Here is a 21,680-nt window from a genome sequence, read left to right on the forward strand (position 1 = left end):
TGTTTGGGCCCCTGCAATGAAGTGAGGACCAATGAGGTGGTCGCCAATGATTCCGCACCATACATTTACAGTCCACGGTCGCTGTCGCTCTACCTGTCTGAGCCAGCGAGGATTGTCCACGGACCAGTAATGCATGTTCCGTAGATTCACTGCCCCGTGGTTTGTGAAACCCGCTTCATCGATAAACAGGTAGAACTGCAACGCATTCTCTGTTAATGCCCATTCACAGAATTGCACTCGATGATTAAAGTCATCACCATGTAATTGCTGATGTAGCGACACATGAAACGGGTGAAAGCGGTGACGATGCAGTATGCGCATGACACTACTTTGACTCAGTCCACCGGCTCTCGCAATGTCCCGTGTGCTCATGTGTGGGTTCATGGCAACAGCAGCTAACACACCAACTGCACCCGCTTCTCCTGTGACGGGCCTGTTACGGACCCGTTTGCGTGCTACGACCATACCTGTTGCATACAGTTGCTGGTAGATGTTTTGCAATGTGCGGCACGTTGGATGCTCTCTGTCCGGGTACCGTTCTGCATACACCCTGCAGGCTTCAGCTGCATTTCGTCGGCACTCGCCATAGATGAGTATCATCTCCGCCTTTTCAGAGTTCGAATACACCATGGTCACAGTTCCTACAACACTACACTATCACAGACGTCTGGTAACACGGTGTACTACAGCTGGTCTGCGTGCGGAGACGAATGCAGAATAACAATTGCAGCAAGCGCTACATGCGGACACTGCGACAGCTAGACCAAACCACAACAGTGCACTACAGCCACACTCGTAAACACGGTCGTCGTCGTAAACATGTCCCTGCAGATGCTGCTCGCCGACCGTGGCCTGTGTTTGTTACAACACGCAACTGAACGTCGGAGGTTTCAAGCGTCAACTTTAGGTTACAATATCTCCGGATATAATTAACATTTTACAATGCAACAAACGGCACTGATTACGTATTTGTTTATATGTTCAGATGTGCTAACAAAACTAACGTGGTTCCATTTAAAAAAACGTAGGTTTGTGTTAAAAAACATACTTCCGTGCATTTTTGTATGGTTTGTATTAAACAATTACGCTAGCCGCTCTCCTCACGTTCGGTCTGTGGAATCGGTTCGTCAGTATTTGATGTGGTTTACGAAATATATCCAGCGGTAACGTTAGGTGACTCACCCTGTGTATCAGCGGGGACAGGTGAAAATGTGTGCCGCGATTGGGACTCGGACCAGGAATCTCCTGCTTGCATGGCAGACGCTCTATCCATCTGAGCCACCGAGGGCACAGAGGATAGTGCAACTGCAGGGGCTATCTCGCGCACACCTCCCGAGAGACCCACATTCTCACCTTGTAGGTCCACACACTACATTCGCAGTGTCTCACCCCAACACACTCATTACTCATGGAAGACATTCTTACAAAGAAAGAAGAGATACCATATCCATATAAGTATATAGTTCTGGCAATACCGACCATGACCTTCTTCTTCTGTGCAGATGCACACATCTTCCCCAAACTCTTACGGGACTTGGTAGGAATATCTTCCACGAGTAATGAGAGTGTAGGGGTGGGACATTACGAATGTAGTGTGTGGCCATACAAGGTGAGAATGTGGGTCTCTCGGGAGGTGTGCACGAGATAGTCCCTGCTATCCTGTGTGCCATCGGTGGTTCAGATGGATAGGGCGTCTGCGATGCAAGCAGAGCTTCCCGGGTTCGAGTCCCGGTTGGGGCACACATTTTCACCTGTCACTATTGATGTATATCAACGCCCATCAGCAGCTGAAGGTATTAATATGATTGTAATTTCGTTCTAGACTGCTGCACGTCATCAATGGTGTCTGTTCTTTCGGACATGTCCGAAAGAACCAACACCATATCGATTTAAGTATATATCAAATTGGAATGTCTCAGCACCAAACAACTCATTGACTAGCAAGTCAACCATAGAGTAGAAACATCTCTGGAGTGAGCACTAAGTTCTGCACATGTTGCCAATGTTAAACGATGAGTGTCACGTGATCTTGGGACGTCGGTGGTTGTTTGTATTTGTGTCTGAGTTTGAAACATCTAATTTTACACGCATTTGTTGCATTTTCACAATTTGTTTATTTATAACAGCAATGGTTACTTACTGTACTTGCTACAGATACAAAGAAAGATACATGGGAGGATAAATAGTTGATGCTGTATGAATACTTTCACATATTGCCACCATTCTGTGCTTCTTTGACTGCATTTTGAATAAATGTTTTAAATCTATTATTATGTGTGCAAGGCATGAAAGGTTGTTGAGCAAAGTCTTAGGCCATCTGAATCAGTCATTTCTTGGTATTTGTAGACATAAATGGCAAGAAACCCCCAGCTCAAAAACTGGCCTTTTCTTTTGACAGTGGTGAATCTAAAAAAAAGGTGAAAGTTAGACTTTGTTCCTCTTTATACATTTATGATAGCTCATACCTGCGTAATTTCTTTTAAAATGAAATATACTTATCATAGGGAGTACTATAAAACATGAAAAAACATTTGTGTTTATTCAGAATCAAAATGTTCATGAAATATTGCACTCATGGTTGGAGAGGATGTTTTACTAGAGGAGAAGAAAAACTGGATTATGTATATAAAGATAGTGTGTGTGTGAGTGAGTGTGTGTGTGTGTGTGTGTGTGTGTGTGTGTGTGTGCATGTGTGTGTGACAGAGAGGCAGAGAGAGAAAGAGAACATGAGAATTGAACATAAACAAGAAGTTAAGTATATACTAATATCAATGTGAAAAGGAGCTCCATGAAGTATATGAAAGTATGAATTGCTACACTGAGTGAAAATTAAGCAGTTATCTTAAATACATTTTATGCACAGGTCTGGTACACAACACTTCCTTCATTTATTTTTATCACAGCCTTGGCATCCTCAGCCCTCAGTTGTATTTTCACCTTTGCAAGTAAGTCAAAAAGAAATCAACAGACTGACTGTGAACCATAATTATGGGGCATAAAAATCTGATTAACAGGTGTAAAATATTAGTACATAAGATGCTATCAAACTCTTTCATGTGTTTCATTGCCCACTTCCCTTCATGCTATTAAATGGCCTACACCTCAACAGATTACACTAAGGAGCTAAAATAAATATTAAGTTTATGCAATCTTCAGTTAGTTGTAGTGGAGTAGAGTCATGGGGATAAACTCAGTACTACTATTCCCTTTAAATGTGTGCAAAACCTATTTAAATCCCTGGTAACTTCATTGAATTTGTGATTTATATTACAAATAGGCTATGTGAACTGCCCATGCAGTATTATCTCTTTAAGAAATTGCCGTATTCCTAGCAAATATCTGACACAATATAAGAGCATTGCATGAAAATGTAAGATGAAGCTTATGTACAAAATACGAGTATTTGTAGTTTACAATAATCAGCGTGATCAGAAAACATTTAAATACAGAAAGAATTATACAATATTCTGTACCAGATAGACACTAAAGTTAACAAGAGAAGCAACTGACAAAACATTATTATCTTCTAATGGTGACAATGGCCATGAAAATGCACAAGAGAATCTAGTGTGCACACATTAATATATCTTACATTACATAAAATGTTTAGTTACTCAGAACTAATAACTAACTTGTAAATCAGAGGAACCGTAATAAACAAATTACATACATAAAAATATATGCATAACATACGAGAAAGAAGATACATAGACCAGAAATAAAGGCCAAACAAATGTATCTTAGTTCATGTAAAGGAAAATGAAAGGGAATTAAGTGCACTGCAAAGTCAAAGTCTGTCAGTCAAAATGGCTCTGAGCACTATGGGACTTAACATCTGAGGTCATCAGTCCCCTAGAACTTAGAACTACTTAAACCTAACTAACCTAAGGACATCACACACATCCATGCCTGAGGCAGGATTCGAACTTGCAACTGTAGCGGTCGCGCGGTTACAGACTGAAGCGCCTAGAACTGCTCGGCCACCCCGGCCGGCATCTGTCAGTCAATCTGTGTGTATCCTAGTATCATATACTACTCTAGTGTACTGATCAGTTTTCCAACTTCTGTATTGTATGCACACTTTATATTCTCTGAACCTCACAGATTCCTGTTAATATCATTTATCTCAATTTACCTGCCAAAAATAACATATTCACATAATTATACCTTTCATGTCAATTTATCTGCGAAAAATATTATGTCAATCTGCCTACATTTCATTATCACACCATCATACCCACATAAAATAATCATTATTCAACATGCATATTACAGCCACATTTCTTTCTCATTTCTAGATGCATCTGTTACATTTTCAGCTTACTCTCTTCCCACATCCATTTTCCATAATTCTGTTACGTCATGACATTTACCTTATTTATAGCCTCTAACAGCAAATGCTTATCCTACATGAGCTCTCCTAAGACTATTCACAAAAATAATTCATCTGAAGAGCAATGCAGCCAAATTCATTATACACACATACAAACGCGACAAATATTTCATCACACAAGCAGTGCAGCAAAGTATCTGTGCATATGTAGCAAAAAATCATTATGGTAAATCAGTAAACAAAATGAAAAGATATTCTTAAGCTAAGACAAATCATACACAAAAGTTTCATCATAAAAGCGATACAGGGACTACAGCAAAGTATGTCATCAAAGAATGCAAGATACCAGTGTCATTACAAAATGCCAATAAGATAGCAGTGTCAAAAGTTTGTTGGTGCACCAAGGATTGTGTAATGCATGAGTTCACAATAAGCAAAAGCTATATTAAGTGATAACGGCCTTGCTGCAGTGCATACACTGGTTCCCGTGAGATCTCTGAAATTAAGTGCTGTCGGGCGTGGTCGGGGCTTGGATGGGTGACCATCCAGGCTGCCATGTGCTGCTGCCATTTTTCGGGGTGCACTCAGCCTCGTGACGCCAATTGAGGAGCTACTCGACTGAATAGTAGTGGCTTCAGTCAAGAATACCATCTTACGGCCGGGAGAGTGGTGTGCTGACACAACGCCCCTCCTATCCACATCCTCCACCAAGGTTTATTCTCGTCGGATCATCATTACATTGTTTCGAAACTTAGCATTCTACTATTTTCGAAAAGAGAATCAGTGATGTGTCATCAGACTTTCTCTCTGTATTGTTTGACAAATGTGTCGTTTTGATAGTAAATCACCAGTTTTGTCATGAATCACACCTATATTTTCTCTATCTGAAGTAATCATTTCTTTCTGATTCTTGGTATTTTCTACCCGTGACACAGTATTTTCTTTCCAAGCAGTACACGTCTCTCTTAATGACCTAATAAATTCTTTCTGTGATTTATTATACTCATCCAGTGACTTTATATCTTATCCTGGTGTATTATAATCACCCACACGCTTCTGCAACTGTAGCACCAAATTTACAGTAATTGCATTATCAGATTCAACAGAAGTGCCGACAGAACCCAACACTGTTACATTTTGTGCACAATAAGCCATTGTAACAAGTTGTACAAGTCGTAAAAAAATCAGCTCTTGCAAAATTTTTATCACTCAAAAAATAAATTCTTTTCACACACAAGTCACAAAAAATAAGATTAAGTGTTTCTGTAAATTCAAGAGAAACGAATTCGAAACCTTTACACAAAATAAACTGCACATAAAATCCGTTCTACAATGTTGCACAGAATAGGTTTTCACGAATCAAAAAAATGTCACAAGAAAAGTCACACACAAAAATAACAATGAAATTACAATAGCTGAAAGAAAAAATACATGCATAGTGCTCACTTTCTTGTGAGAACCTGTGTCGCAGTCTGACTATGTAATCGCTTACACCCCAGAGGTCTATCCTAAGCGAATAGGGTCGACATGTGTAAGCTTTCTGTTAAATGCTTTCTGTATAAGGGAAAACTAAATACATCGATTTAAAAAACTTTCTACTCACTTAACGAGTCGTTTAGATAATGTATTCAACTGCTGAACAACACTTACTGATGGTTGATCCTGTGTTGCACATGTAAACAGTGTCATGAAATAAAACTTTAAACTTACGAAATTTGAAATAAAGAAAATGAATCTAATTAAATGCCAAAAGAAATTAATTGGGTGCTCAATGCAAGCTATATAACTAAACCTCAATACCAAAGTACACTATGAACGATGCATGATTTGAAGTACAAAGTTAAGCTAAGAATATCCAGAAAAAATAAATTACTGCTCTACCTGGAAGAAAATAACTGTTTGAAATTATCAAAACTGTTCATAGAAAATTAACCTGTTTGCTTGCAAGACACCTGACAATAGGCTATTTTCCTGTGTTAAAAATATGGTCCAGAATGTTTTTATTCTCATTGATTATAAAATTCAAATAGTATTTATAGTAAATAGTCTAACAAAATGTCTGTTATTTTTATGTAATTAAAGCTTAAAAATCATTAAATATCAAGATTTGGCAACATTATCAAAAACGCTCTGTTGTTGGTTGATTCTCCAGTGACATCACAGACTAGGAGTAGATGGATCTATAATGTGTCATAGGAGTGTTAGTCCAAGTTAGAAGGCATCTACACATTTTTGCTGCAAACAGTTTAGCTATTTATTATGGAAACCCAAATACGATTTTTAAGCATGAATAGAAAGGAATTTTGTGAATGCTGATTTTGGAAACCTTGTGAAAGTTGATGTGTTTATGCTAAACCCATCTAGAGCGATGGTATGTCCAACGATGGACATTCTTCTCTCTGCTCCCCTTCAGCACCATTAAACGCGCTCATTACTAAGAAATTGTAGAGCTTTTGCAAATGGGTCACTATATTATAACTAGATTGTCGGCTATCAGTCATGAGCTACGGCCCAGCTATGCTCTATTGCTGGGAAAGCCTAACTTTTTTTAATGCTGAGTTTCCTCTTAATTTTCCCGTGTTAAAGTTAGCCTGAGTACACACAAGTAATTCACAGGCTTCATTGAATAATGGTGGGTGGGAGACAATTTTTTGCTCTGTAGCATTAATGGACCTGTGATCCTAATATCTTAACTAATATGCGGAAATTTCTTCTGAAACTGCTATAGTGTTTACAAAAAGGAGCATTCCCAATAGAAAACAGAGTGTAGAACAGTATTTTCTGCTACTGATGAAATGTGGCTGAGAGAAATTCGGGCACTACCGTTTTATCAAAACGTTTTAAAACACGAAAAATCGATGTTTTGGATAAAACAGAAAAAGCTGTTAAACAAATAGTACACATAACTGGTGTGATTTTTCGATCTGGATAAGTCTATTATAGCACTTATACTAAATAAAACGAAATAGTCATTTCCACTACAGCCGCAATTGTAACACATGCCAGATAAACAAGACTATTTTTACACAGATCATCATTTTAATATGCATGATGTACATAAATAACACGACGGAATCCATGAAGTATTGAACTCAAACTCTTATTACTACAAATAAACAGAATTATTTAAGAAAACAGGGAAACAGTGGTACCTGCCTGCTATACACTCGAGTTTCTCACCAACAGGATAGAAAGGACGAAATATGGCTTCCTTTAAGAAGCGAAATCTGGATATAAATTCGAAGTCGGCGTCGTCTCATTTCCTTCTTCTTCTTCTTCTTCGAAAAGAAGTTGATAAATTAGTCTCAATCAGAGAAATTTCTGAGACTGTTGTTCTTAATTTTTTCAAAACACCTTGTTCCAAGTGAATATTTGACATTTACAATTTTGAGGACAATGACAATTCAAATAGTACCTTCCTAAAAGGCCGGCTAAATATGGCATTATGACATTTGCTTTGGTAGATGCTATAACTGTCTATACTTTTAACTTAGAAACTTATGTTGCCACTTGGCCAGAGGGATGATGAGTCGCGAAACACTCACAGGTGGTCTATGGTTGTTTTCTACAATTTACTTAATGTCTCTTCTGCGAGTGCACTGTGCACATACTGAGAAAATTCGAGAACACCTAAATCAGTGTGAAGAACGGAATTTCTGTAGAGGTAGGTCCGCGAAGTGATCAAAGTTCAAATTCAGCACATATCTGCTATCTCTCAAATTCCCATTAAATTGTGGCTGCATGCACGTGTTCCACTGGCCATAAATTCAGCAGTTACACCACAAGAGAAGGTTTCATAAGGACATTGCTAGAAGTGTGGATGGCAGAAAGACAGGTCAGCTAGAAAATGTTGTCATAAATGTAAAAGGCGGATCTGTTTGTCTCATTTGCATAACATACGTGTTAACTGTCTCAGAAATAAATTATTAAAATGTTTTTTATTTATTTCCATCCCCCTACATCTACAAAGATAGAACAAACAATTAAAGAACATTTGATAATCGTTTCCATCAGTAATTAATAAAACCCCAAGGGGAACAGGAGTCCCTCACGCGCCTGACCTCGTGACAATTCAGGGCGTGCCTATTGCAGGGTTAGAATACTTGATTACAAATTACGTAAAAGCTCCCATCTTCCAAAGGAAATTTTGTTTCTGTTCAACAGCAAACTACCGTTTGTTTTGTAACGACATGGTCCAAGTAGGCCGTATTCTATTCATTATCTTGCGATACATGCATCACAATGTAAAATGAAGCACGAAAATACGTGCTTGAAAATGACCCACGGTAGAAATTGGCCAATCACACAGATAATAAAAACAATGCAGCCTACATGGACCATGGTTTCATTCTCAAAACATGTTGAGCCTGTGACCACCCACGAAAGCGTTTGTTTGCCGTATGACATTGGATGAATATCTTTATGGCAATCTTAATATCTTTGAAGCCAACGTTGGTATGGTATGCTACTGTACTCTTTGCGGGTGATGACTGGCGTTTGAGTGTAATGTGTAGTGATTTTGTTTATCTTTTGTTGTGAGTTAGTAAATAAACTGTAGCATAATGCCTGACGACGTAACAATGACGGAAGGTACGAAGGAGGAGCAAGAAAAGAAACCCGAAGAAGAAACAGCCGAACTGGTGAGCGACAGATTTATATTTTTTGTTTGTGTATAGCATGTGCTGTACCATTTATCGAGAGCATTTAAGTGATATATTACATCAGTAATGAGCATGTGGCACTTTTTCGATTATTGAACGTAATACTAATGCATTTCATCCCTATTCTTTCCTGTGTAAAATACTGTCGGATCCCGATATTTGTGATAAGACATATCACTATTCCTTGTATTCTGCGCCAGCTAGTACAGAGAATTAGAGAAATCACTATTCCTTGTATTCTGCGCCAGCTAGTACAGAGAATTAGAGAAATTCCAATACTTATAACAGTGTTCAGCTGCAGATGACACGATTCGGGCAATGGTTTCACTAAAATTCAATTATCAAACTCATTATTGCCCTTTCAGCCTAAGCAGAATTATTCCACGTTAAAAAGTTGATTAATCAGGTGATGGAACACTAATATAATTGATATAGTGCCAGCACATCAATCGTGTGTATTTTATTGGATGCATATTCGGGAGCAGTGGGATGAAAATACCTGCCTGGCAAACGAGAATCGTGTTTTCGTGGGTTACTGTAATTACATCATATGAATGTCAAGGTAGTTTGTACACTGCTGCAATGACGAATAACTCCAGTTCTTTACAATAAATAATCCCCCGCTATTAATAAGCCTTCTGGAGTTCATATCGACTCCTCATCACGATCTGTGAAAAGGACTGTGCTTAATTGTATGACTCGTGTTTGTGCCTTACATAAAAAATTTGTTCATTTAAACCATTTTGTTAAAGCATCTTGGAAATCATTATTTCTGTAATGTAAAGCTGCCGTCAACCTGGAAGTTGGTTTGACCTCTCCACAGTGCTTTTACTAGTCTTGGTCCTGTTGTATGTCATTGTCTTCCTGACATCTTACCTTACCAACAGTCTGACATGAACTCTTTGTATTTTCCGCAAACACAAGTGTTTATTAGAGTCGAAGAAAATTTAAGTGACAGATAAAATTTGTAAGACAAACTGAAAATGGAAGCCTGAACCTTTGGATTTGTAGTGTGCCACTTAACTACAAAGGCAGACTTTTATGATATGATCTTGTTGGTACCTTTCTGTAGCTGTGTTTGTGGTAAATGGTCATTCAGAAACATTGCACAATTTGCATATTTGCTAATTACATGTCTTAGAATGGTACATACAGTTGAACTTACAATGGGTAACAGTCATTTCTTAGTGACATGTATGAAGAGTGAATTGCTCAGTGATCGAGGGTTCAGTCCTCAGTTGGTTGGCTACTTGGCTGTTGGCTTCTTACTGGATCATCTGTTGCTTCTTTTACCTCTGGCAGTGGTTCTTTAATGTGAGAAACTGCTTATTAACCTGTGGATTCCCCAACAATTAGCAAGGTGGGCCTGTTTAAAGCCCAAAGGAAGCAAGGGCATGATGCACGTAGTTGGACTGTTCCGAATAAAGCAAAACATGACTGAAAACACACTTGTGTTTGAGGACAGCTTTACTATGCATTAATGACATACCAAATTAAAGGTACAATACACTACACTTACCAGTTTGGACAAGAAGAGAATAGAAGCTTTCGAAATGTGGTGCTACAGAAGAATGCTGAAGATTAGATGGGTAGATCACATAACTAATGAGGAGGTACTGAATCGGATTGGGGAGAAGAGGAGTTTGTGGCACAACTTGACCAGAAGAAGGGATCGGTTGGTAGGACATGTTCTGAGGCATCAAGGGATCACCAATTTAGTATTGGAGGGCAGCGTGGAGGGTAAAAATCGTAGGGGGAGACCAAGAGATGCATACACTAAGCAGATTCAGAAGGATGTAGGTTGCAGTAGGTACTGGGAGATGAAGAAGCTTGCACAGGATAGAGTAGCATGGAGAGCTGCATCAAACCAGTCTCAGGACTGAAGACCACAACAACAACAACAACGTTACAACAGTATCCTAATTCTTGAGACACTGTTTATACTCCATTGCCCTCACTGCGTCACTCACTCAGCTGCTCTGTTAATCCATACATAAAGCTCCACATGAAAATGTGCCTTCAGAGATGGAAAATGTAAAATTATGGTAAAAGTGTGGCATTTCCATTGTGTTTTGCTGTTGGTAATGGTTCACACAGTGAATTATGGGAAGTCGACATGACAAATCACAAGTGAGATGAAGGACAGCCATGAGCTTCTCATTCACAATTTCATATGGTTTGTAAATAAATTTGGCTGGTATTTTGTTCTGTAAGGTTTGAGTGTAACCACATCATCGGAATTTTTGGCAAAATCGGAAAGAACACACATGTAGGTTATTGTAATGATTTATGTATATCTCAGGCTACGCTACTTGTCAGTCTACTGTGATAACTATATTTTTGTGTTGAGATCCATTGGCTTCGCCATATCACAAGCAAATTATCACATTGCAACCTAACCTAGACCTCGGGCTGAACTATAAATCAGTCTGTCACTACAATCATGTTTTTTTGACTTTCACATTCACTGACTTCGCAAACTCCTAACCAGACTGTCACAGTCCAACATAACCTATGCCTCGAGCTGTGAAACAGGTCGGTCTGTCACAACCACCAGGTTTTTTGCTTTCACTTTCATTAACTTCACCAACTCAGAAACAAATTATCACATTCCAATGTAACTGAGGCTCCAGGCTTCACTACAGGTCTGTCTATTGGCACATCTTGGTCTTTACAGTCACCAAAGGACTACTAAAATCAGTAAGGAAGCTTAAATTTCATAGTAACCAGATTGGTAGAAGTGCACTTAAGGTGTGCAGATGTAATCAATTTGTATCTTCTGCCAAAAGGAATCATTAGATTCGGTGATTCTCACTTGCTACCATTAAATTTGCATCTGATTAGCTCTGACAGGTGACAACAAATAACCAATATCCACACACAATACAAGAACTGCCAATATCATAAGTGCACTTTAGCCCATATTATTCATTGATTGGTAGAAGAAATCTCTGCAGGCTACTTCTGCAAGATATACTAACTAATAAACAGTTTCAACTAGTCCTGTTGTACTTGTGTTGATACAAAAGTGGCTTTGACAAAAGACACTATTCTTCTTTTGCACTAATCAGCTGCTGATATTATTTAATGTTTCAAATAAAATTTTGATGTAACTTTACATAGAACACAAACAACTGTCTCTTTACTGTCTGGACGTGCATTTGGGAGGATGACTGTTCAAAGCTGTGTGCGGCCATCCAGATTTAGGTTTTCCACGATTTCCCAAAACCGCACGTAGCAAATGCTGGGATGGTTCCTTTAAAAGGGCACAGCTGATTTCCTTCTCCATTCTTGACACAGTCCGAGCTTGTGCTCCATCTCCAATGACCTCAGTGTCAACGGAATGTTAAACCCAATCTTCCTTCCTTTCCGTACTGCCTATGCAATGCTTGCTTCCTGCATCCTGCATCCTTGGTGTGCTTTGTGTTTGAAGGTAACTGTATCAAGGGGTAATATATCCTGTCATACTACTAGTCATGATGATCTAATATGCCAAACAAAACAACTAGAATGAGAACAACTGGCTGTCTCTGGCCCATACATCATCTTAACCCAAAGTCCATGTGATTTGCCTGAAATTTCTTTGTAGAAGTTTTCTTGTTCTACATTCTGCATTTCGTAATTTGTTATACACTTATCTAGTTTATTGTTATACGATGTTCAATGTTTAGCATTACTCGTGACCAATAGGAAGTACTTAATAACGTAGTATACATCTTTCCATACTGATGTCCCAAAGAATCTTAATCGTTAGAGACAGTTATTATCATTTTGAAATATTAGTTTGAAGGCAGTTTTTTTTCAGTACGGTATTATCACAATGTTCTTCGTATAGATAAAGGTGTACGTAGAAATTTGACAGTGAGATACAAAGACCACTGCACACAGTAACCAAGCCACACCTACTTTATCAGTCCCTTTTTATGTTCAGTTCTGGCATTTTGGCTGATGTGACTTGTTTGGTAACTCACATTACCTGAACTGAGACACCCAATTCCTTGTATGCCATTATGTCCCTGTTTATCATACCACGTACACCATTCGTTTTACCCATTACAAAATTGGACCACATGTGAGTTGAGTTGTTGGCCTAAGCAAATCCAGGTCGATTTTCTTTTTCTGTTGTAGAGGATAACACTGTGTGAGGTGGAACAGTGGTAAGATACTGGAGTTACATTCATGAAGACGGTGTCTCAAATCTCTTATCTGGCCATATATATTTAAGTTTTCTGTGGTTTCCCAGAATTACTGAATGCAAATACTTGTATTGTTATTTTGAAAAAAGGCATTCTTCCTCTATATAAGCTTGCGCTTTGTCACCAATGACCTAGTCATCAATAGGGTGCTAATATTTAATCTTCCTCATTTGTTTATTTTCAGAGGAATATGTTTTACTCTCTTGGTGCAATAGGATTACAAATTTGCACAGTTTGTAACCAAACATTTTACTGTCATTGTAAGTTCTCTGCCTACTTCATAAACTTGTCAGTTTTGCAGTTTTATTTGCATTTATTTTTTCATTATTATCTTCTTCCAGCTAGTTTGCTGTTTGTTATTTACTCTGTCATAATTTGCTTCCAGGCAGACATTGTCATCTCTACATATTCTAACCTCTTGTATTATCTTTTCTCGTGCCTTTAACATCTTTAAGTACCATATGCAAAAAACTTACAGTATTTCCTCAATTTTTGTGACTGATATAATTTTGTGTTAAGCTGTTATCTATTTGTGTGCAGTAAATGCTGACACGAGTATGTGTAAACACACTTTTCACTGTGTTTGTTCCTGTACTTTAGCCTTATAGTGAAGTATAGGCCTACCGTGAGTTCACTTGCAGTGTCCATTAAGCCTTTTTGCAATTATATCATTTGTTGTAATGACAGATCTATGCTTTAGTTAATACTGTTACATTTCAATCACATTTTTATTAGATAAACTTATTTTTCATTTAATAGGCCAACTTAGAATATTTTTTTTAGAATAGTGCTACAGAGTTACTTATTTGCATAATATGTATTGGTGTTTTCACAGAGCATTCTGCATACTTAGCATTTTCTCTTATTTGTTTGTAGTCTGAAGAAGACAAGCAATTGCAGGAAGAACTTAACTTGCTGGTAGAAAAACTGTTGGTAAGTAAATTTTATATTTCTATGTCAAAGTAACTATGCTTTATCATATATTAATAAGTAAAATGCTCTTTCATGTGCCTTTCAATCTCCACAAAAACCACTTTTTTCCTCTCTTATGAATGAATGGAGGTTTCAGTGGTAAATGTGCATTTAAAGTGTCATCGCCTTTCCATTGTGTACTGCTATTGGTAATGATTTGCGTGATAAATCACGGGAAGTTATCACTATGAATCACAAGTCGAATGTAGGTAGTCAATGAGATTCTTGTTCATAATTTCCTATGGTTTGTAAATAAATGTAGCTCATATTTTGTTCTATTAGGTTAAAAAGTAACCACATCATTGGAATTTTCAGCAAAATTATAAATAAGGCATACAAGTAGGTAATTGCAGTGACTAATTTATATCTCGATTATAGCAATCATTTTTTCGTATTGAATTTCATTGGCTTTACCAACTCACACGAAAATTATTAAGTTTGAACGTAACCTAGGCCATGGATTACACTACAGGTTGCACTGCCCACACATCTAGTTTTCTTCCATTCACATTCATTGCCTTTGCTAATTCTCAACCAGACAGTCACATTCCTTCATAACACATGCCCTATGCTATGCTACTGGCTAGTCTGTCAGCTCATTTAGTTTTCTTCTATTCATTTTGTTGACATTGTCAACTCACAAACTCATTGTCACATTCCAACCTAACCTAGGCCTCAGGCTTGACTACAGATTAATATGTTAGCATATGTAGTTTTTTCCAGTCTCCAAAGAAATACGAAAATTAGTAAGCATTCATTCACAAAGTTCCTACCTGGCTCGCTGGAAGGAAATCCTGATGATGATGATAAGAAGTAGCAATCTAAAAATTCAAAATAACCAGATGACTAACAAGTATTTTTGTGCTCTCTGTATTGAAAACAATATAATCAAGTCATATCTTGTGCTGAAAGGAATTAGATTGAGTGATTCTCATTTGCTACCATGTACTATCACACATTTTACTAAGACCAAGGTCAACAAATTGCCATCATCAGTATGTGACAGAAGAGCCGCATCACCATAAGTGCACTTTAACAAGGTTCAGTTGTAAAACAGTGTGGCAATTTCCAATTATAAGATATACAGTCAGGGAGGGCATGGTTAACACATTGCTTGGTCACCTTGATGTGCTGTGACCACGTGTGATCCATCACATAATTGCAACAGAAGAACCATATCAATTGACTTGTGGGACTTTTTTTAACATTTGTCAGTGTGAAACATCCATTGATTATAATGTGGGAAAGAAATATGCACTAGATTTTGCACTACAAAGACAACCAAAAATGCTGTGTAATTGGATGTGTAGTTGGATCATTTATCAGGCCAGGGGTGGTGTTGACACACTTCAAACTGTATAGCTGAAAGTAATAGTATGGTTGGGCACTATCATTTTTGGTAGGTAACAATCAGTATTGCAAAGTGTAATGGACTGTTGTTTGTAAGTATAAAGTAAAGAAAGTACTAGCTGATTCCCCTGAAAGTGTAGTCAATGACTTCAGTAAACTTGTCTGCAAGTTTAATGGCAGGAAATATGCAGTTTGGTGCATAAGCTACTTTCTTTGTCTTACATACATAAACCTTACTTGTTATTGGAAACTAGTACAAGATGTCGCATCTAAGTGTATTACAATGATTAGACAATGACACATGATCTAGGCTCAATGTTTGTCATGCTAACTCATTTTTGTGGTGACCGGAGATTTCGATGTTGCTAGCGGGTTGTGACAGTTAAGTTTCTGGAGCTTGTTTTGGACTCTTATTGCAGAAACAATACTTACTTTTGATTTTTTTTTTTTTTTTTTTTTTTTTTTTTTTTTTTGTGGTCTTACCATACAGTTCTGTGAGACAAGTCTCCTCATTGGTGATATCAAATACCCACTGTTTGGTACCTTGTGAGTAATATGTCATTTACATTGAATGTGCCTACATTCTGATTTTCCTGGCTAAAACAAACTCAGATAATGCAATCTCCTTGAAAGTGATAAAGTATTCCTTTTCCTTGCCAATTCCTGACACATTAATTTTGGAATATCCTTACTGTTGTAATGCATATTAACTTCCTGTACTGCAATATACAGAAGTGGTGAGATGCACAGTTGTGTTGTCCTCCAAACAAAGGGTAAAGGTGACAAGGAGGTGATTTGATGAGTAACAAGTTTCCACAAAAGTTTTTACAAATAATTAAAGTGATGTAACATAGGGAAGTTCAGGTAGAATATAAATAACTTAGAGAAATAAACGAGACCGTGCTAGCTTTTCGATAAACCTGTCTTGAACTGGATTGTGTACACACACACACACACACACACACACACACACACACAGAGTACTAAGACTGTAGGTAGTGTGGGTGCTGTGTTGGGTGGTGTAGGTAGTGGGGGAGAGAAGAGGGGTTGGTGGTGGGTGACTGATGGTTTGGCGGGAGGCAGCCGCTTTGCTGGCTAGGAATATGGGAGTAATGGGTGCTAAGTGTATGGGCTGGGCATCTAATGCACAAGTGTGGGAGCCAGTAGGGAGTGGCACATGGTAGATGAAGATGATGATGTCGCGACATGGATTGGGAAAGGGTGATTAGACAAAGGAAGGGGAAACTATTGGGTGGAGGATGTGGGCACAGTGGGTTGAGAGAGATTGAGGCCAGGAGGTGATTAGACAAAGGAAGGGGAAACTATTGGGTGGAGGATGTGGGCACAGTGGGTTGAGAGAGATTGAGGCCAGGAGGATTAAGGGGTCAAAGGAGATAACTCCCATCTGCATAGTTCAGAAAAGCTAGCTGTTGAGGAAAGGATCCAGACAGCCTGCGATGTGAAGCAGCCATTGAAACCTGCTACGTCATGCCACTGGTTTGTCAATTTTATTTTTGGTCACAGTCATAGCCAAAATCCTTCCCACTCTTCCTGAAATGGTATTCCATTGCCCATCTGACCTACGCAACATCCCAGTCCATGCCATGCCAGAGCCACTTTCACTCCCTGTGGAAGATCCAGGTGCAAGACCGCAATCCACCTTCCTGGCACTTCCTCCTCCAGTCCAGTCACACACTTATCCTACCCCATCAGAGGCAAAGGCATCTGAGAAAGCAATCATGTCATATACCAAATCTACTGTAATCACTGTGCTGTTTTTAATGTCAGTATGACAACCAACCAGCTGTTCAACAGAATGAATGGCCACTGCCAAACTATGGCCAAAAGCAGAGTTAACCACCCAGTGGTGCAACATGCAGCTGAGCACAACACACTCAGTTTTAATGGCTACTTTACAACTTGTGCCATTTGGATCTTTCCCTCCACCACCAGATTTCCTGAACTACCCAGATGGAAATTATCCTTGCAAAACATCCTTCCCTCCCATAACCTTCCTGGCCTCAATCTCCATTAACCCACTGTACCCACACCCTCCACCCAATAGTTTCCCCTTCCTCTATCGTATAATTCCCTTCCAGTTCACATCTTTCTGTCATCTATACTGCAAGCTTGAGCACCCATGCGTCACATGCCTGGCCCGAACACCTGCCACCCCTCTCTCCCGCATTCCTTGCCAGCAAACTGGCTGTGGTTGTGGAGACAGACATAACAATAGTATAGCCTGAGGCTTCTGTTGTGTTCTTTAATTATTCTAGTAACTGTTCTTATCATTTTTCTTGTCATGTTGTATGTGATCTCTTTCTTGCTGCAGGTTTGCTATAGCTAGTTTTTCCATTGAGCTGCTTTGCAAACTCTTTCTTTTACAGACTGTTAGTCCTTGTTTGGCACTGCAGAAGGAACCTTAAAATCCCAAACATTGTCCGCTGTTTCCCTTTATGTATATGACTGCCTATTATTGTTACCGTGGTTTACCGAATACCAGTGGGAAATTCAAATTAATTTATGTAATGCTCGTTATTGTTTTGCACAAATTAAACACAATGTTTAAATTATCTCTATTTGCAACTGGTATTTACTCAGTTTGTACAGTGGTAACTTACTTTGCAGTATTCTGAGTAATCATCAGCTGTCGTTTTTTGTTAATTTTACTGTGCATCTGTTGCAGGACAATGATGAAACTCAGTACTTGCCCGCTCTAGAGAGCTTGAGGAGCCAGATTCAAGCATCAACCACATCAATGACCAGTGTTCCAAAACCTCTGAAATTTATGAGGCAACATTTTGAAGCAATGAAGACTGTATATGATAAAATTAAAGACCAGAAGACAAAAGAATTTTGTGCTGATGTGATATCAGTGCTAGCAATGACAGTCACTGGAGATAAGACTGAATGTCTTAAGTATAGGCTACTTGGATCTGTTTGTGAAATTGGTGATTGGGGTCATGAATATGTAAGGTAATTGCATTTCTATAGTATTAAGGAGCTTGACAGTGGTTCCCAATTGCTAAAGTGTAAAAATTGTGAGGAACGAAGTTTCAATCTTTGTATAATGGAATAGAGTTGTGCAGAAAAATTTTTAGGGAGCTTGTGCAGTGTTTGCTTTACTGAATCTGCATTCCAGAGGAGCTGGAGTCAAATTCTTGTGATGTATTCCAGACTTAGGTTTTCCAAAGTTTTCTAAATGATTGTAAATGCTGGGAAGAATCCTTTATCTTCCTTCCTGCAGTGAAGATTGATCTGTCAGTCTTGTGTAGCTATTGGGATCTGTGCAGTCATACCATTTACAAATGTTTGATACGTATACTACTGTTTAGAACACATACAACAGCAAAAAATATTGGAGTTAACCCAGTGAAATGTATTAGAAGAGTTATTTATGGTAGAGGTATTATTTGCAAAGCTTTTAAAGGACAGGAAGGATGTTGTGGTATGGAAATTTATAATAGGTGAAGTCCGAATTTATTTATGATAACCACTATAAGTGTATTGTGTAGCAAGCTTTAAGTTTGTTGCACAATTTCCCAAAGTAAAAGAAATTTCTTCGGCATGGTTCGCGTTGAGGCTATATGATATGTTATGTGACATGTTGCAGTAAAGTTTGCATAATGCGTATCGGTGCAATGCTCATGTTCCCACTGGGAAAATACAATAAGTAATACGATACACAATGCAAATCATGATACAACAGACAAGACAGCACAAATCACATTTCTGTTTCACTTGCAATCATGAGCTCTTCTGAAGAGAACATTACTGTGATTTATCATTATTTAAGTCTTAAAACACTAAAAAATAAAAGAAAGTACTGGGTGCACTCATACAGTGCTATAAATTATAAATACTAAACATAGTTTGGCTGTGAGGTCACTCAACATGAACAGAAATTCCACAGAATGAGTCCAGGCACTTTTTGGAGCAACCAGTATTAGCTTCTCCGACAGTGCAGCACACAAATTTTTGACTTGACATTTCTCCTGCTGAGAACCTGCTCATTACAATACGGTAAGTTGGTGAAAGTGTGTGAATGGAGTTAAAAAAGCTGCCATTAAAAGTTTGTTTTCTGTAAGACCACATAGAATGATACTTGTTTCAGTGTTATACATATATAATGGTTACAAATTAATTTTGCTGGGACAGTATTTTCAATTTCACAAAGTAGCATATGATCCAGCCTGGAGAATATTCAGAAGAAATGCTGGACTTGAAATGAGATCACTCACCATCAGTGGTATACCAGTGGGTGGTGAATGCTGCTTAGAGGTAAGCAGTGTGTTTGAAAAAATGGAAGAATCTCATGGTGTTAAGGAAAATCCCAGTGTGTCCTCAGCTTTGTCTAGCTGCCCATTCAGAAGTAACAGGAATTTAGCATTCAGATTTCTTTTATTCTGATCACAAAGTTTCCTGAAATCAGGGAGCGTAGACTGAAAAAACATCCAGTCAGTATCATCAGGTGATGACTCCCTGTCTCTTTTCATTTCAGTAAGTTTTTCATTTCCAGCTTTGATTTGTATCGACAGCATAGCAGGAGGAAATAGCCTTGCGTGTAGCGCATAGTGTATAGCTGCCATCTTAGTCGTGGACAACTTCCACTATATCTTACTTATTTGCTTGAGGATGGAAGGAGCTCTCACTCTCCTTCCACTGTTAAAAACAATTTTGATATATTTTGTACACAGCAGTGCAAGACCTTAAACCCACCAAACGTAAACTGTCCAGCGACAACATACGCCACTGCAAGCTTTTCAAAGTATGCCCCGTAGTTTACTTACAGTATTTGTGAAGTATCGCAATAACTACGGACAACAGCGAAAAGAAAAGCAGTTCATTACCATGTTGTCATGTTGGACTATAACATGAATTTTTTATATATATGTAACGCAACAGAGTCTAAAACCTGTGATTTTTAGTTTTCACACAGAAAGTAAAACCTTTCCAGAAAACTTAAGTGAAGAGATGGATGTAGCTTTGCTTCATTTACATAAAGATGACTCAAACTTTGTATTTTATAATACAGTTTCGTGGAGCAACCAGCACTCCCTGTTGCTCTTGGTGATACGATAGATATACATGTCTGAGTTGTATCGCTGTCATCCCAGTGTGTACCAATTAAGTTGCGTAAATTACTTCTCTACACACTTCACCATTGGGGGTTGCTTTTGTATTGTATTGTGATGAGTCACATCACATATCATATCATATCACGTATTGTATCGCCCCAGTGGGAACTATGCCTCAGAGTTACAAACAGTAACATAGCACAATCTAATGACAAGTCATTGACTAATGAAGTGACAAAATTTATTTACCACAAATTTATTGTATAAAATATAGGAAAGCAGTAATCAACTAAATTGATAATGGAATGGGGGATCGTAATACAAAAAAGTCAGTCTCTTGCAAGGATTTTGACTCTTAGCTTGTCATCAGTATCTCGGTAAATAAAAGTGATTCTGGTGTTACGTTTTAATTATATATAAAAACTGCTTAACATCTACTCATCTTCAGTTTCCTAGTATCTTACAAGGTGCGACAATAAAGTAATGAGACTGATGTGAAAAAAAAATGTTTGCTTACTGTTTTAGTCAAGTTTAGTGTTGTCTCCTTCAAAGTAGTTTCCTTCTGATTGCACACACTTTTTCCAGCACTTCTGCCATTGATGGTAACATTTCTGGAACTCATCTTCTGTAATATCCTCCAAGACCCTCGTCACAGCTTTTTGGACATCTAGTGTTGCTTGAAAATTGTGTCCCTTGACTGCCGTTTTGACTCTTGGAAATAGAAAAAAGTTGCACGGAGTGATATCTGGTGAATAAGGTGACTGTGGTAGTACTGAAATTTGTTTTGAGATTAAAAATTGCTGTACTGACAGAGCAATATGGGATAGAGCATTATTGAGATGCAGAATCCAATTATCAGCAATGTTGGCATGGACATTAAGAACTCCTTTAGAAAGTCTTTCTAAAATTTCTTTGTAACAATACTGGTTAACTGTTTGTCCAGGAGGCACCCACTCTTTATGAACAATTCCCTTGCAATCAAAGAAGCACACAAGCATGCATTTCACTTGTGACTGTGACATGCGAGCTTTTTTTGGTCTGGGTGATCCCTTTGAGCACCATTGCGAACTTTGGCATTTTGTCTCTGGAT

General features: G+C 38.3%; 1 protein-coding gene across 2 annotated transcripts in view; it reads left to right on the forward strand.

Moving 5' to 3' along the window:
• The first annotated feature begins 8,784 nt into the window (after window positions 1–8,784).
• Window positions 8,785–21,680, forward strand: part of LOC126248323 (26S proteasome non-ATPase regulatory subunit 2) — a 128,864-nt gene continuing 115,968 nt past the window's right edge. For both annotated transcript variants that reach the window (XM_049949213.1, XM_049949214.1), the window contains exons 1-3: window positions 8,785–8,973; window positions 14,067–14,123; window positions 18,199–18,488. In XM_049949213.1, coding sequence (XP_049805170.1) covers window positions 8,896–8,973; window positions 14,067–14,123; window positions 18,199–18,488 — 425 coding nt within the window. In that variant the 5' untranslated portion in view covers window positions 8,785–8,895. The remainder of the gene's footprint in view (window positions 8,974–14,066; window positions 14,124–18,198; window positions 18,489–21,680) is intronic.

Source organism: Schistocerca nitens, chromosome 3 (genome assembly GCF_023898315.1).
Source record: "Schistocerca nitens isolate TAMUIC-IGC-003100 chromosome 3, iqSchNite1.1, whole genome shotgun sequence".
NCBI classification, from domain to species: domain Eukaryota; kingdom Metazoa; phylum Arthropoda; class Insecta; order Orthoptera; family Acrididae; genus Schistocerca; species Schistocerca nitens.